We start from the raw sequence: 17,428 nt of genomic DNA on the forward strand, positions 1-17,428 counted from the left end.
GGAGAACTGCATTCTGTGTACAGGTGCATACTACACAGTATTTTTTGTGTGTCCTTGCTGCAGCCCCTGAATAAAGTACAATGTATTTCGCAATTTTACGAGTTTTTTGATGTGTTCTATACCATGTATTTATTCATGTAGGTAATTCGGAACTGGATTGCTAAACCGTACTGCTTCGTGTAACGAAATGCATTGCATTTTTCTAGTGGTGTGCACTGCATCTGTTTTTTGCCTGTACTTACTGTAGTCCCTGGTACGGGAGGGGTAGGGGGTTGGGCCCCCCCCCCAACTTTTTTTTGAAGTTATTGTTTTTTCTTAGTGGGCCTTGTTGGCCCTGTGTTCGTGGAGTGAAGACGCATTGGGCCCAAGTCGGCCTGTGAGCACGGCTGGTTCCCGATGCGCTGTGTGTGCGGCCTAATGTTTAGTCCCACCTCGCCCGCAGAAGGCGTGCCTGACCTGTTTATAAGCGCTGGCGAGGCAGTCGTACCGAACTCCTCTGGTTACTTATTTGGGCGCTTAAGCACGGCGCTCGCTGCTCTATTCTCTCTGACCTGTGGGCCCATGTGCGCCCGGCCCCATGCATTGTGGCTCAGAACGGCTTGCCTGCGATGGGCGCTGACCTACTACGAGACTGGCTGCGGCCGGATGCACCTGTGGTGGTCAATTTTTTTTCTTTGTATTTTCTATCTTAAGTATCTTTTTCAATGTAGGGGCGTGCACTGCTTAGCAAATCATTCGTGCACTGCATTGATCAGGGTTATGTACTGCATGTGCATGCATTCCGTACTACACATGTTTGCGCTACATTTTTGTGCACTGCATTGGTAGCATTTATCTTTATTATTTTTCCCTCTTACGTAGCATTTTTCTAGTGTACGGGTGTGCACTGCTTTGTTGCCTCTATGTGCACTGCATTCGTCATGGTCCTGTGCTGCAGGTGTACACATTTTGCACTACATGCATGCTTCTTTGTGCTAAAGTTGTGACTGATTATGCCAACGCTGCGGACTGCATGGCTTATAGTTAAGGACTACATCAGGTGCACTAATTCTGCTTTTGTGCACTGCGCGAAAGTGCTTTTCTTTGTGCTTCATTTTGAGCATGTACTGCACTTCATGCACACATATAGTGAACTTCCTGATAAGACTTTGGAGAACTGCACACATAAAATGGTCTGTGGATTATATTCAGGTAATTATTATTTAATTATCTGCGGTTAGTTCGTGGGAATTTCTACAGTCAAAGTCATTGTAGAACTTCCTGGTAAGACTTTTTTCTTTGGTAACATAAACCTTTATTGATTGTCCTTCATTCTTGATAACGTAATTTTCATTAACTCCCCTTTAATTTTCAGTTTTGACCTTTTTTGCATTCCTCTCCTATAAATGTAGGCCAACTTCTACCCTTCCTTTGCAGTTCATTTCTCCTCTAGCTGCAACTTCTCTCCTTTCTCTAGCCTCTCTTTATTTTTTTCCTTTTCTAGGTTTTTGTTGCGATGGCTCCAGGCCCCTGCGCGAATCTCTCCTACTGCGGCCATGGTTGTGGTGTGCCGATGCACTGTGATTGCTCAGCTTGTTCACAGGCCCGTCGTGCTCGTCGTGGGGGGAAGGTATTGTACCGAGCTGGGCGAGCGGAGCAGCTTGCATATGACACAGTATTCACAGAAGGATTGGATATGGGCCACATCAACGTTTTTGCGTTCTATTCCGCCTTGCTTCGTCGTGGCCTTGGCCGCACAAGTCCTTTTTTCCATCAGCTTACACCAACAGGTGTTGAGACTCACTACAAGATGGTATTTTCGCTTGATCTGATTTTTTTGTGTTTTCTATTTTTTGTATAATTCCATACTAGTCTGAACTTCTAGTTTTTTAGGAATGCACTTATTTTGTTTTATTGAAGTGTATTGCACTTTGTACTTATATCTTGTTTTTATTTTTTTGCTTGTGTGCATGGAGCTCGTGTTTTATTTTGCATGGTTAGAATATGTAAATTGCTTAGATACTAGATGAGAAGTAATAGTTTCCACAATTTTCCCCACTTGTACGTTTTGTACTACATGCAGGTAGTCTTAAGAACTTCATAATAGTTGTAAGCGTACTTCTTGTTTGCAAGTTCCGCACTGCACATTAGATTGCGTTTAATCTGTACTGCTTTTTTGCAGAAAATTCCCCAATGAGCTGTTAGGTATCTCCGGCTCAAGAGGAAGGGAATTCTCCAAGTTGTTCTTGGTAATGGACACCTTAAACCAGCCAAGTACCGTGTAGGCGTTGACGGGTGGTTGTGTCTGCAGAAAGGGTGGAAGGAATTTGTCATTGATAGTGGCCTGAAGTCTGAGCAAGTTGTTGTCCTCAACTTCTTTGAACTCGAGGATCGTATGGTTAGAATCACGTTTGACGTGATTGGTTAAGGTTATGAGGTTGATTTGTAATAAGTACTTTTGCGTGTGGAATGCTTCACCTTTTTGATGTGTTTTGTAATAAGCACGTTTGTGATCTGAACCGCTTCAATTATTATTCTGAACTTCATGCTGCCAGTGAGCTAACTGCATTTTTTACATCTTTTTGGATTAATATGTGTCAAAGTTTTACTCTAGACTGCTATATATGTGGTATACTATATACACCATTTGTCTTTAGATGGGTTAGTTGAATAACTCATAGTCAGTGGGAAATTTGTGTTTACACGAAGTTTAAACTGATACATAAGTCATACAGATAAGCAAACTGCTATGCATATGATTAATTTATTGAAGTTCATCTATTTGGTCGTTAACCTGCTGCTTCTCCGCGGTGACTGGAGTGTGTCTAATGTCGCACTTTCTTTTGTTTACCGTGGCGGTGTTGCTGGTTCTTGTCTCTACACCGTTGTGTTTGTAGTCCCTCGCGTGCTGGTTGATGGTGGCTTTTGTTTTTGAGTGTTGTGAACTGCATCCTTCTTTGCTCCCCGCGTGCTTGTTGATGGCTGCTTTCGTTTTCCAGTGATGTGAACTGCATCCTTCTTTGCTCCCCGCGTGCTTGTTGATGGATGCTTTCGTTTTCCAGTGCTGTGAACTGCATCCTTCTTTGCTCCCCGCGTGCTGGTTGATGGCTACTTTTGTTTTTGAGTGCTATGAACTGCATCCTTTCGTGCTCCTACCTTATTTTTTGAAAGTGGTCGTTCACGGTTGTTTCTGTACAGCAGCATTCCCTTGTGGTGGTCTTGTTGGCATTGTTTCTGCATGTTCTTCGTCCTCTTCACTCTCTTCTTCCTCCTCTTCTTGCTCTTCCTCATCTTCATTGTCTGTTTCTTCATAAGCCACTACTTCTTCAGTTTCTTCATGTTCTTCGTCCTCTTCACTCTCTTCTTCCTCCTCTTCTTCATCTGCTTCTTCATAAGCCATTTCTTCTTCAGTTGTGTCACCATCTTCTTCTTTGATTTCATCTTCCTCGTCTTCCTCATTTTCTGATCTTGTTCTTTTGGGGCGGGTTCTTGAATTGTGCCTCTTCCTCTTTTTGCAGATGCTACAATGTCTCGGTTTCGTCCATTTCTTAGTGTTGTGAGTGGAATTTCTGTTTGGTTGTGCATCGCCATGTCCTCGTTTTTCTTGTTCATGTCTTTTTGTACATATCCTGGAATTGTGGCCTCTGATTTCATTACATGTCTTGCACCTTCTTATTCCCGGTGGGTGACCATCACTGTCCAGCTCAGGTTGTGGCTTACTGTTTTTGTCATCATTTTTCTCCTTGCATGCAACCTTTTTCTGGGTTGCGTCACCCCCTTTTCTTCCTTCCTCTTGTGTTTGAAACAGGAGGTGGAAGAATTGTTTCTTTTTTGATAGCACCAGTTCTGCTGTGTTCGGTATTTTCTACCTGCTCGGCATTATTGTCATGATGGGATTTCTCTGTTTGCTTTAGTTTTGCTGCTTCTTCTTCTTCTTCATTGAGCACATCTACTTCCTAGATCAGTGCCCTCATACCAGACAATGCTCTGTGGCACCCAGCATCAGACCTTGTCGCTCTGTTTGCAAGGTCCATTGTTGTTTCTGTCAGCAATTTTCTACGGCAAAAAAGCGATGTTCCATCTGGTGCTGTTTGTTCATAGTCTCTTCTGTCAAACGTCGCATTTGATCTTGCGTTACGGGTGTATCTTTTCATGATGTACACCTCAGGAATCTTGAGTACTCTCAAATGAGAAAGCATGCATAACACATGGACTCAAAAGAGCCCTGCAGACAACACATGATTTCTTTGTTTTGTAAGTGAACTGCATGAAATTAATAAACACATATTTTTTTCGTTATTTGTTCATTTTAAAGAACTAAACTTCATTTGGTTTTGTGAATTAGTCATGCATGTGGACTTTTAAAGTCCAGTAAGTGAGCTTTCGTGCATGACTATCAGAAACTAGATTTTTTGTGATAGGAGTCTCACCTGTGTGTGTCCAGAGTTTGCATTCACATTCGTAGACACCTTTCTGTTCATCGGTGACCACTTGGAAATTATGCCTTGCCCAGTCAAATGCATCTGATCTATTGTAGTGGTGTACGAGATACTTTGTCAGGTTCTCAGGGCACCGTTCTGCTCTGAATGCGGTGCTACGGTAGAGTGTTTCTTTGAAATCTGCAAACACTTCCCTTGTATACACTTTTGATAGCTGAACTTCGAACCCAAACTGGGTTGTTGTCTTTACCTCTGACTGCATGATCAGAAATGCACTGTTACGAACCAGATAAATGAAAAAATTGTTTGTTTTGTAGTTATATTTTTAGCAGTTTTTGAGTGACATTTTGTTTACCTCATTTGCTTGTCAGGTTCTTAGGGCACCGTTCTGCTCTGAATGCGGTGCTACGGTAGAGTGTTTCTTTGAAATCCGCAAACACTGCCCTTGTATACACTTTTGATAGCTGAACTTAAAAACCAAACTGGGTTGTTGTCTTTACCTCTGACTGCATGATCAGAAATGCATTGTTACAAACCAGATAAATGAAAAAATTGTTTGTTTTTGTAGTTATATTTTTAGCAGTTTTTGAATGACATTTTGTTTACCTCATTTGCTACTGTCTCTGCGTGCTCGACGACCTTCCTGGTCTGAATGCACTTGTCCACCTACTGAGCAAATAGATGGAGATCATGCTTCTCTTTGACAAAGTTTTTCTTCAGTTTGCGGTTCATGCTCTCGCTTCTCTGTGTGGAAGTCATCCGAGCACAGAAAATTTCCTTGTAGTAAGGCGAGATCCACTCGTGCCTGTCTTCCCACAGCGAATTGATCACTTCATCGTCTTGCAAGTTGTATCTCTGAATGAGGTCCTTCCATGCTCGTTCAAATTCTGATGGCATTAGTGGGTGTTTCAGCACCGCATTGAGGTCATCCTTAAGTTCCTCGTGCGCCTTATACAGCAAGGCGAGGTGGTCTTTGTGCTTCTTCATGATATGCCATCGACACAACTTATGCAGAGTATATGGGAGGATAGTTTTTAATGCTGCCTTCATCGAAGAACACTGGTCTGAGAAGGCACAAATAGTGTTTTTTTATTAAGTTGTTTGTGTGTGTAAGATAGATGGAAGAAATATAAGTGCACCAAACAAACGTAAGTATGCAGGTGTTTTTTTTTTACCTGTGAGCATGTAGATTGGATGCTTGTTGTTCATACACCTCAGAAATGTTTTGAAACCCCACTCGAACGACGGTATTGTTTCATCTCGCACGAGTGCAACAGCAAATATGGTGCTCTGTAGATGATGGTTCACTCCCACGAAGACTCCCAGCGGCATGTGGAATTTGTTAGTTTTATACGTCGTGTCAAATGTAACGCAGTCTCCAAAATCTTCATACGATCCTTTGCAACTTGTGTTGGCCCAAAAGACGTTTCTTACACGGTTATCTGCATCAACGTCATAATCATAGAAGAACTCTGGGTTTATCTTCTGCATATTCTCGAAGAAATCCAGAAGTTTCTTGACGTCATCTTGGGACTCTTCTCTAGCAAACTTTTGTTTCCTGCATTTTCAAACGCAATGCAAACTCATCTCATCAAACAGGAAATAATTACCGACAGGATGCTCAAGCGATATGGTTTGTGATGTGCTTACTTGTTTATCCAGTCGCGGCTAGTATGTCCCATGTACTGCAGACCACCAGACATACGCGATAGCATTGACATCATCTGAGCGTGTGTGTGGTTGTCCAGTTGCATGTCTTTCACTAATTGGTCTATCAAAGGATCGTCTTTTTTGTGCGATCGCATGTGCAAAAGCATCCCGGGGCTTTCCAGCATCTTGTGATTGTGGTTGACTTCAACCATTTCTATCACAAATTTGCCATCCTTCCTCTTTTTGACTCTAATCTTTTCCTTGCAGTCAATCCTTTTTGATGTCTTCTGACGTTTTCGGTGATAATCTGACACGGTCTACTTGTGCGTCCCTTCTCTTGAGCAGACAATGTAGGCATTTGTCCTGTGTTTTGCCCTCTTGCGTATGCCAAACCCTGCACATCTTGCATAATTGTTGTAAAAGTCCCATGGCTTGTCGTACGTGGTGAACTTCATTCCAGCAGCAGGTATGAGGTTCAGCGGCATGTTTTTATCCTGCATTAAGTGCAATGCTCTATGAGATAATTTTTTCTGTTCTGTTTTTTAAATACGAGGAGTGCATACGAGTTGAATAAAGCATTGCAATGTTCCTAAGTTTTCAGAAGAATCCAATGTATTAGATGCTAGGTCAAACCTCACAAGAAATATTAGTGTGCACTGCAATGTTATCTGAATGGACTGCAACTATTATTAACATAAACTTACATGTGTGTAGAGTCGTTCACCCGATGGTGTTTGCAGCTCGCCGGGTTGTATTGGACATGGCGGGGTTATAGCAGATCTGTGTAGTTGAGGATCTCGCGGCGGCAATAGTGAGGAGGATTTGTACCTACTGTTGACTTTTGACCGGGGCACCTTTGGTGGTCGCAGTGTCGAAGTTGATGCAGCAGCTCTGCTTGGAGCTCTGTTTTTCGATGCAGCAGGTGGACGCTAAGCTCTGTTTTGGGGTGCAGCAGGTGGACGTGGTGGTAATCCAATGTTGTGACGATGTCTTAGTGGATTGGTTTGAAAATTTTGGAGCGGTGGCACATAATCATAGTCATAATCATATTCATCATCTGCTGCAACATGGTGTTCAACTGCATCATCATTGTCTGTTCGGATATGCTGTCCAAACGTAGTGAACTCGTGCTTATACTCTGGGTTGAGAACTATTATTGGCTCATCTTCATAGTCGTCATCTTCATCCTCCTATCGCTGAGTGCCCTCCCAGATGAAGGTGACATCATCATCATCCTCGACTACCTCTTCTCCCTGGAAAAAAATCCTCTTCCGGAGAGTAGTGCACCATGTTTGTTGTCGTGAAGAATCCTCGAGGAATCTCAGGGGTAACCCAACCAGTATCTCTTTCAGAAGAAGCTTTACTCTTCTGAAAGTTGTTGTTTCCTGGGTTGTCAATTATGCGCGGCATTTTGTATCTGCTGAACGTCATTTCCTGCACACAAAATGACCGAGCTGCATTGTCAGGCAAAATGAACGGAATCATGTGAACTGCAATGTGTTACAAATGGTACTGCAAAACTAATGCATGCTGACTGCATCACCCTGCAATGTGAACTGAAGTAACTGCACTGCATCGTTGTCCGTAATGAACCTACACAAGCGTACTACATAACCGAGCAAGTTCACTGCATTTTCCCCCACAACGAACCGAAGCAACCGCACTGCATCGTTTTGTAGGCGTACTGGACTGCGTGTACTGCTTTGTCTGGAATAACAAAACTGATATGGTTGAGGAAGTGTACTGCTTACCTCGTGTTGCAGTGATTTCTTGCGTTTGCAGGAGGAAGTTCTCTTCTCGTCCGTCTGCACAACTTTCGCGTTCGCCCGTGCAGTCCACTTGCCCTTCAGAAGTTCACAAGCGGTCTGGACGTTGCTCAAGGTGAACGGAGATGGAGGATTTGCTCTGAAGGTCGTTGCAGACTTAATCCAAGAAGCTGTCGTGGATGAAGGAACCTTGCGCACAGTTCTCCTTGCTCGAATTGGTTTGATGTCGAGGCAGCACCAATCCACATCTGATGAAGTACAGCTGATTGCAGGCCCGGAGGAGTTCGGCGGCGGCGCTACCGAGCTGCTGTCGTGGAAGAAGGCCCATATGCTGGTGGGGGCGGCGTTGCTCGGTTGCTGCCGTGGAAGAAGGCCGAGAGGCGATGGGCGGTGGCACTGCTTGGCCGCTGCCGTGAAAGAAGGCCTGGAGGGGAGGGACAGCGTCGCTGCCGGCCGCTGCCGCGGAAGAAGGCCGGGAGGGGAGGGGCGGTGGCGCTCCCAGGCCGCCGCTGTGGGAGAAAGCGGGGAGGGGAGGGGCGGCATCGCTGCCAGGCCGCCGCCGCGGAAGAAGGCCGGGAGGGGAGGGGCGATGACGCTTCCAGGATGCTGCCGCGGAAGAAGGCCGGGAGGGGAGGGCGACGACGCTTCCAGGCCGCTGCCGCGGAAGAAGGCCGGGAGGGGAGGGCGGCGGCGCTCCCAAGCCGCTGCCGCGGTAGAAGCTCAGGAGGGGAGGGGCGGCGGCGATCTGGTGGGGGATGTGCAGAATAAGGCTGGTGTTATTAGAATATGACTCTTAAGGGGTGTTATCATATATATGGGGAGGGGCGCCTAGAACACACAACATCAATTGTTAGCCGTGTGTGGCGCCCCCTCCACAGTTTACACCCCAGTCATATTCTCACGGTGCTTAGGCAAAGCCCTACGCGGATCACTTCACCAACACTATCACCACGCCGCCGTGCTAACGGAACTCATCTACAACCTCGAAACCTTGCTAGATCAAGAAGGCGAGGGACGTCACCGAGCTGAACGTGTGCAGAACTCAGAGGTGTCGTACGTTCGGTGCTTGATCGGTCGGAGCTAGAAGAAGTTCGACTACGTCAACCGCATTGTCAAACGCTTCCGCTTTTGGTCTACAAGGGTACGTAGACACACTCTCCCCCTCGTTGCTATGCATATCCATGGATAGATCATTGAGTGTGCGTAGAATTTTTTTTGTTTTTCCATGCAACGTTTCCCAACATATAAAGGCGAGACCCTGCGGTGGGTTAGGGCAAGATACAATTGATCAAGAGCTAGGTCACGCGATTTCGCACCCTTGTAATTGATACTCAAGCAATACAACTCAAAGCAGGACGTAGGCTTCTACCTCGTTGTGAGAGGCCGAACCTGGGTAAACTTGAGTCTTTCGTCCTGATCAACCCCTTCGAGCTAACCTACGTTGCGATGGCTCCACGCTTAAGTCCTTTCACTAGGACATCTGCCGTGACAAAACCACGACAAGTAGCATGACTAACAACGTCAATGAGGTAGCAACCGCCATTACAGAGAGCAAGTCAGTCTACATTACCTTGACCTATACAACATCGTCATGGAGGAAGGTGGCTTCAGTCCGGAGGCTCCGATTGCTGCTCTTAGCCACCTGTTGGACAACAAGGCACATGGTGTTGTGTTCGTTGCCATGGTAGACGCCCATAGCGTGCTTTGGCTTAGGATCTGGTTGGGCAAGCACTACTACTAGTGTTGCTTCTGGTGGTGGTGGTGGCGGTGGTGACGACGTGCATGATGATCGACGATGATGATGGCGACGTTGTACATTTTGTGGTAGCTCGGGCTTAAAACTTGTTGTATATTTTGATGAGGTGTTATATACTAACCCCTCACGCTGATTGGCGAACTCGATGGTAGGATTACACCCTCTTTTTGGATATGGTGGTAGGATGACACCACAGAAGCTATGGTGAACTTGCCCTGCCTTTTGCCTTTTGGATATATGATCATGCATGCCTAAGTTTTCTTTGTTCCATGTGTACTGTGTTTCTTTGCTCACTGCTTCAATTGTTGCTCTTCTGTCATACTCTCTTCGTCCGGAATTATTTGTCGTGGAAATGAATAAAAATGGATGTATCTAGAACTAAAATACATCTAGATATATCCATTTCTCCGACAAGTATTTCCGGACGGAGGGAGTATATGCTAGGCGAAGCGGTATGTGGTATACAGACGGAGGGTTTCAGAGTGACTCGTTACACAGAGATGATACTTACTCCAAGTTTCTGCTCAAGCAAAAGAGCAATATTGAGGTAGGCAAGCCTTCTAGACAGTTTGGGTTGTGTGGGACGAAAACTTCATCATCGTCCAGTTCGTCATAATTGTAGTGTTGTTTTATTGGCATGATCATATGTAAGGTGATAATAAGCTTACTACATAGGGTACAAAGTAAGCGGTCCTAACCGAGTATATGCAACTAAATACTACCATGTAGTGTATGAGCACAACCGTGAACAGGCAACCAAACACGCAGACAGTAAGGCAACCAAACCATATGCAGAACATGATTTTCAGCCTACATCCGCTCAGCTGACCCAGATGAGATACATATGCAAGGGGGGAAACGATGCAAGCTATCAAATACACCCTACATGTTTTAACTGTGGTCAACAAAACCTCTGATGTAGGGTGAGCGAAGTTGGATGTGGTTCATACGAGGATACTGATGGCACAGCCGGTAGTACAAGAATGACACTTGTGCAATCATGTTCCCTGCTTACCGTAAGTTGCAATTCCAGGCAGAGCTGGAAGCGTGCAGAGAAGGGCTTGCGCTGGCGCTCCGTGTGACGGCTCATCCGATGGCTACGGAATCAGATTGTGCAGAGGCACCTCCACAATCAAGATGTCAGCGGACGTCAATTTAACCATGTTGCTCATATTTACGCACAAGTGCATTTCAATGCAAGCTTGATGAAATGTACTGCCTCTGTAAATAAACAGTATAAGACGTTTTAGATCACTGTTTTGCATTTATTTACAGAGGGAGTACATACGAGTTGAGCCCCTTCATTGTCCCATATATAGATTAACTTGTCTAACATCATCAAGACATGGCCATACTCCGTGGTCTCAACCACAATGCAAGCTAAGTTTTGCAAGAATAGCTGCAAAGGGCACCAACATGTTGCAACAACAATACCAGATCAAATTAAATTGGGGGCGCCAACAGTAAGCCGGTAACAGGGCTGTTTCTAACACACAAGTCCAACGATGTAGTCATGTAGCTGTAAAAGGGACGTTTCTAACACAGAAGTCTATTGACGTTACTGATGAAGATCAGAACTATGCTAAAGAGGGACTATTATGCACATAGCAATCATTTCTCAATCCATCAAAAGTAGACATACACTTCCGGTGGAGGCCAGCTATAGGAATTTCTTCATCCTTCGTGTGTAAGTAACCTGCGGTTAAGGGGGCCGACATCTCCAGATTTGTCACCACGACCACATGACTGGCGCTGACGGGTTTGGCAGCGATGGCGGGTTCATGCAGTGCTGGTGCCACTGGTGAATGTTATCCACGTCGATTCCCCTCGGAGTTGCTTGAGGCGCTTCCTCAAAGTCCATAGAAATAACTTCTGTCTCATCAGCGTCCATTGGCTCTTCAACATTTTGTGTGCTTTCTGGTGGGGATGCGGACCAATCAGATGTCATGGCAATCCGCTGTGGCGACCAAGGAACTAAGGCCAAGCAATTGCTGCGCTCAGGAGAATTGTCCTCCAGCCCATGACAGTTCCCCTGATTGAAAGGTTGATCTGAGAGACGAGAAAGAAAATGATGGGGTTATATGTCATCAACAGACAAGTAGACAAATATTACGTGGCTCGCAAACAGGAAGGTTGTCGAAAACGGGACCCAACCCAATCATGCTCAAAGTATAGAGAACAGACCAAACAAAAACTAAAGGAATAAGATAACTGTTGAAAAGCATGTATGGCTAAAATCTAGCACAACAGGGGACAAACAAGTTAGCAACGAGAATACTAAGAAAAGAAAAGCCGTATGAAGCACATCATGCTGTGCAACAGGGCCCGAATGTATCAACATGCAGAATGTGTTTTCTTTAGAATTGACCGTCGTCTTACCTCCCAATAATAGGCAATGCATATGAGATGAAACTGCATGGGAGGAAACATGTGTACAGGAATCCAGAGTTATGAGGACCAAGCTGTTATCAGTTGGCTAGAGCACACGCCTGTGAGTTCGACCACTGGCGTTCGAGGCACAGCCTCCGCAGGGTGCCTCATTTCTACCTAACAGAGTACAGTTATGGAGGGAACCTCCCCCTTTAACCATGTTTCATTTAGGAATCCAGTTATGTTCATATGCACTAGCTACATGGCACAACAAAACACTTGGACCTTTACAGTTCTGTGCATACTTGCATATAGCACCACTGGAAGTATTATGCCACAGTTTCTTACTGTTATGGGCTGTGTGTGTGACAGTAATGGGACAGAGTGGCGACACAGGCCTTGGAGGACTTTGTGGTGAGTTGGCCCCTACGCAGCGAAATCAGAGAGAGCCAGAGAGATCGAACAGAACAGAAGCACGCAACTGCCTCACCTTCTACATGCCTCACCTCTTGTCTGTTCTTCTACCTCTCCGATTTCTATCTAAAACCTAGCCTCAAATCCTCACTAACTTATTTATTAAGGCGTGAATGTAACACTCTCGTCATGCTTACAGAATGTTGATACAATAACTGCTGTTATACATGACATTTGACCCAGAACATGTTAGACATGCACAATGTGAGTACTGCAGTATTATAAATAGTAACATGCATAAGAAGACAAATACAAATATAATGAAAGTTTGATCATAATCGACTTACTCTTTAATCCACGTATCAAGTCTGAACTGACTATGATTGAAGGGTTTGCGATACTGAGACCAAAGAGGGTAGGCTTGTTTACTGGCTTGTATATAACAAGTGCCTTGTCCTCGCTAGACAGATGAGATGGCATGGCAACTTCTATCATATCTTCCACAATGGGCATGTTAGCACCACTGTTGATTTCCTCTCCTAGCATCTGATGTTGATATGGGATGGAAGGACACGGTGGTTCTTCTTCCAAAATAGGTGGGAGACCAGGGTCCTTCAAATAATAAGCAACATTTATTCAGCAAAATGTAACAGGTGCAAGAAATGTCTGAATAAAATACTTGCAGCAACAGATAAACCCTGTAGTGAAAGAATGCTCATTTAGACAGAAGCACTGAAAAATGCAACATGCATATGCACTTCCTAATGTAACTTGCCGTTAATACTGGTCATTAAACTGAATGCAAGGAAACAATATGTTTATTAAGCAGAATATCTCAATAAACGTTTACAATGCTGAAGCTCATACCAACAGAGGACATGCATTGGTAAATGCACAGATAAAGAAATAACACTTGCTATCAAAGTATATCCATAACTGCATATAATCAAATGAGCTATCCCAGTGAAACATTTTGAGCCATAAAAGATGATGTTAATTGCAAAAGTATCTTGAAAGGGCAGCAAGAAAAGTCACTTAAATTAACTGTAAAGCAGTAAAGAGAAGGTAACGCAGAGATTAAGCATGCCATTGACTGCAACTCTACAATATATAATCGATCAAGCAAATGCATGGATGGAACTGCTTTATGTATAGCCACTGACACAGCCCATGGGCTTGACAGTAGGCATACTAGCATAGATAGAAAGATAGTAAGTGTGGCGATGAACTGAAGTGCAATCCAGGTAATCTAAACCATTACATTAATTTAATTCTCTGGGTTTGTAATTGTGTAAAATACAGTAGCATGACACTACCTGGAGGTTTACAGTAGCATGACACTACCTGGAGGTTTATTCATCAAACAAACCAGCTCATCCACTACATTTATCATACATAAACTTCATAAAACCACATGCCGGTGCCCTCTAGCAACTCCTACCCGAATCTGTTTAATATATGACAGAAATGAAGCACATGCAAGATAAGTAACAACCAATTAAGCAGCGCATTCACCATGCTTCTCAAAACACAGTAGAAGCACAACGTCGAGGCAGCCGGCCAAAGTGCCACACAAACTGGTATCCATCTAGCAATACACATGAACCACTAGCTAAAACTAAGTCTACAGGGTGGTTAGCACCCAGCATGCACTGAAGACCAAACCACCACCTGATACAACAGATGTACTCCACCCAGCCAGTAGCAAACCTAGCATGCACACGGAGCCAGCAGCTACTTCAACCAACCAGCAGAGCTGGAAAAAAATTGCCCAATCTGAAACGACAGATCCGAGCATGAACTGCACCAGAAGCATCGACTGGAAGCGTAACCGCTTGCGCGCAAGCAGGGGACGCGTGACGGGAGCTCGAGCAAGCAGAGGCGCGCGAGAAAGGGGAGAGAATGCGGGGGGGCGCTCACCAGCCGGCGGCACTTGGCGGCGGGGCCGGAGAGGGAGAAGTCGCAGAGGCCGTCGACCACCTGCTCCAGCTCCTTCCTCTTCCCCATCATGAACCCCATCATCATCCTTCCTACCCCGGAGGAAATCCGCCTCGAATCCCTCGGATTCCTCGCGGGGCTGGCTCGAATCGACCCCTGGCCGCTAGGATTGGGCGCCGCCGGCGGGGTGGCCGCCGATCGGATTTTGGGGGCGCGGCGGGAGAGGGAAGAGGGGGGAGTTCGCTTCGCGGGATCCTGGAGAGGGTTTCGTTTTCGCTCGTGCGTTGGTTTGAGGGGACGGGACGGGTGGGGTGGGCTGTGGTCGGTTCGAGCTTGGTGGAGGACGTTCTGGAAAACGTGGTGGGGTTGTCTTTTTCTGTCGCTTGCAGGTGGGGCTGGCATCCTCGATTGGCTGCGGCGCCGTGGCCCAGCTGTGGGCTCTCGTTCGCTGTCGTGGTGCGACAAAAAGCACGAGAAAATTCTTCTTTTAACACCGTTTTAAATTTTGTTTCTCTATTTGATTTCACACCGAAATTTTGTTTCTTCTTTATATCTGACATTAAATCTAAATTTCATGCCCCTTGTGAAACTTTCGTCATTCTATTAGCTTCTACCGTTTAATTCTTGTCACTGTTTTTTAGATGGACAAAATTGTCGTTGTCTATACTGCACGGAAAAAGGCCGAATCGGCACTCTTCCTCCCGACACGACTCATCTCTCTCCTCGTTCGATTCCCCAAACCCTACCAAGTGGCGGCGATGGCACAAATCCTCCAGCTCCTAGCGGTGGTGGCGACTGCGCAGGAGGCGGTGTGTAATGGATGGTGAAGCCGCTGCGGAGGGTGGCCAAGGATGGGCTGCAGATTGGGCACCCGCGAGCGATGGCGTGGTTGCGTACAAGTCACTCCATGTCACTTCGGTGCGCTCTGAAGACGGTATGGCAAAGGGCGGCGACTCAGATGCAGGGGTCGTACGGCAGAGATGTGGCGTGCTCGACCCCATGTGTGGCTGTGGTGGAGGGTGACATCACGGCTACGGTAGAGGACGGTACGGTCGCACATGGGTTGGGCCATGGCGTTGCAGCGGGCGCAGCTGGATGCTCGGCTGGGTTATTAGCCTCTGCATTAGTTGCATGTCCATCTTGTTAGCACTGCAAATGTGGAGTCAAACTCTATTTCATGGAAATTAAATTTTGGCAAGGGAGGGGGTTTGCCCAATTTTTGAATTGAAATCCAAATTTTAGAATTTAATTTCAATATATGAATTATGTGCATGTTTTTTTAATTTAAGTGGGTTCATTGGCGTCAAAGATGATGGGAAAATTAATGATTTGGTAAATTATTCTAATCACAAGTCGCGCTAGGGGTAAAATTGTATTTTCATGTCATTCAACACCGTTAGTAGCCAAAAATGACGGGAAGTGTTGCAAAGAGAACAAAAATGTAGACTTGGTAGATAAAGAAAAATTATAGTGTCAAATAGAGAAATGAAATTTAAAACAATGTTAAATAAAGGATTCCTCAAAAAACAACTAGAGGGCGTTAGAAGTCAAAGTTTTAATTAAGAACTAAACTTTGTTTTAGGAATGTTTGGTTTTGTGACTTCAGATTGTCTAAGGCTATCACATCTAAGGCTAGACAAGTTTGACCAATTTAAATGAGTATGTATTTCAAGCCACATCTTAGGCTAAATTCTCTAGGATCTCACATCACATAGTGTGGTTAGATTATCTTAGAATTGCCAGCTTGTGTCTCATATTTTATTAAACGGAAAGTTTGCAAAAATATATGACACAAGGAATTACTATAAAAAAAGGAACATCTGTCACTATAAAATTGATCGCTTTTATGTTTGACGATAGTACTGACAAACACACGTATCGTCATGGATGTATTGTGCACCTACTTCTACGGCAACAAAATAAGATTTTCATCCAGGGTGGTCAAGTGGCGTGCCTGTATGAAATTCTTTGGGCCTTCCTGTTGAGCTATGCTAGGTGTATCAAGTGCATGTTTGTGGCACCCCGGCTCAGAGCGACCGGTTTACTCTGTATTGCCGGCCCAGAGACCATGTCTTCTGGCAACACACAACATCTTGGTACAGAAAACAATCGCTTTATTGATACTAGCGGGTCGGAGTTTATATTACAACAGATGTCGAGGCCGAGCAGCACACACGGTGCGGCTGAATAATATGTACATTATTTAGTGAACATAATAGGGCCTCGATCATAACAACTATGCGGCAGCGGAACAACGTCGTAGCGGAAACTCCATAGTACAGGGACACCGATGTGGACACGTTCTAGACTCGAGCAGCGCTCCTTTCCAACGCGACTTTCCTGAAATCTGGCATGACACGCCAGGTCAGTACATTGAATGTACTTGCAAGCTCACAACAGGCATAATCATAATGACAAACAATATCATGATATTTAACCAATTAATAATGCGATAATGTTCCAACATGCTGTGCTCATGCTCTTGGGATAAACGTCCCTCGGGTCCAACTCACCAACCGTGATCGTTCTCGGATCACAAAACAAACCATCATCGTGGTCTTACCCAGAGTAACTCGTGATCCTTACGGCGATCACCACCACACCACCATCATGGTCTTAACCAGAGTAACTCGTGATCCTTTCGGCGATCACCACCACACCACCATCGTGGTCTTAACCAGAGTAACTCGTGATCCTTTCGGCGATCACCACCACACCACCATCGTGGTCTTAACCATCATCATCGGTGCAATGATCATAACTTAGTGTGCATGTTTATTAAACGTTGACTCATGGTGGGACCTACTATGAATTGTCCGTGACCATGGACTCGGCTATCGATAGATTATACACTCTGCAGAGGTAGCACACTGTACCCACACCACGAAACCCATGGCCTCGCACTCCCATTCGGGTGGACCAACGGCATTTCAACAAAATCCTTCCATTGCCATGACACTCTCCCGGCCACTCCGACCCAATCCCCAACGGGCTAGTCCTGGGTGGCCCCGTGTCTACCAAAGATACACCGACCACCGTCGTGGCCAAAACAATCCCACTCGGGGACCCGGTACCAAAATCTCAACAACGAGCACACAAGGTTATGCCTGCTTACC

General features: G+C 45.3%; 1 protein-coding gene across 1 annotated transcript; it reads right to left on the minus strand.

Moving 5' to 3' along the window:
- Positions 1-10,894: 10,894 nt before the first annotated feature.
- On the minus strand, positions 10,895-14,634 carry LOC125514058 (uncharacterized). Its single transcript, XM_048679309.2, has 3 exons — positions 14,295-14,634; positions 12,722-12,986; positions 10,895-11,639 (listed from the first exon to the last, which is right to left on the minus strand). The coding sequence occupies exons 1-3, from the start codon at positions 14,397-14,399 to the stop codon at positions 11,320-11,322; spliced, it is 690 nt and encodes a 229-aa protein (XP_048535266.1). The 5' UTR covers positions 14,400-14,634; the 3' UTR covers positions 10,895-11,319.
- Between the last annotated feature and the right edge of the window lie 2,794 nt (positions 14,635-17,428).

The sequence above is a fragment of the Triticum urartu genome, chromosome 6A (genome assembly GCF_056163025.1).
Source record: "Triticum urartu cultivar PI428250 chromosome 6A, HENAU_Tu73, whole genome shotgun sequence".
Taxonomy (NCBI): domain Eukaryota; kingdom Viridiplantae; phylum Streptophyta; class Magnoliopsida; order Poales; family Poaceae; genus Triticum; species Triticum urartu.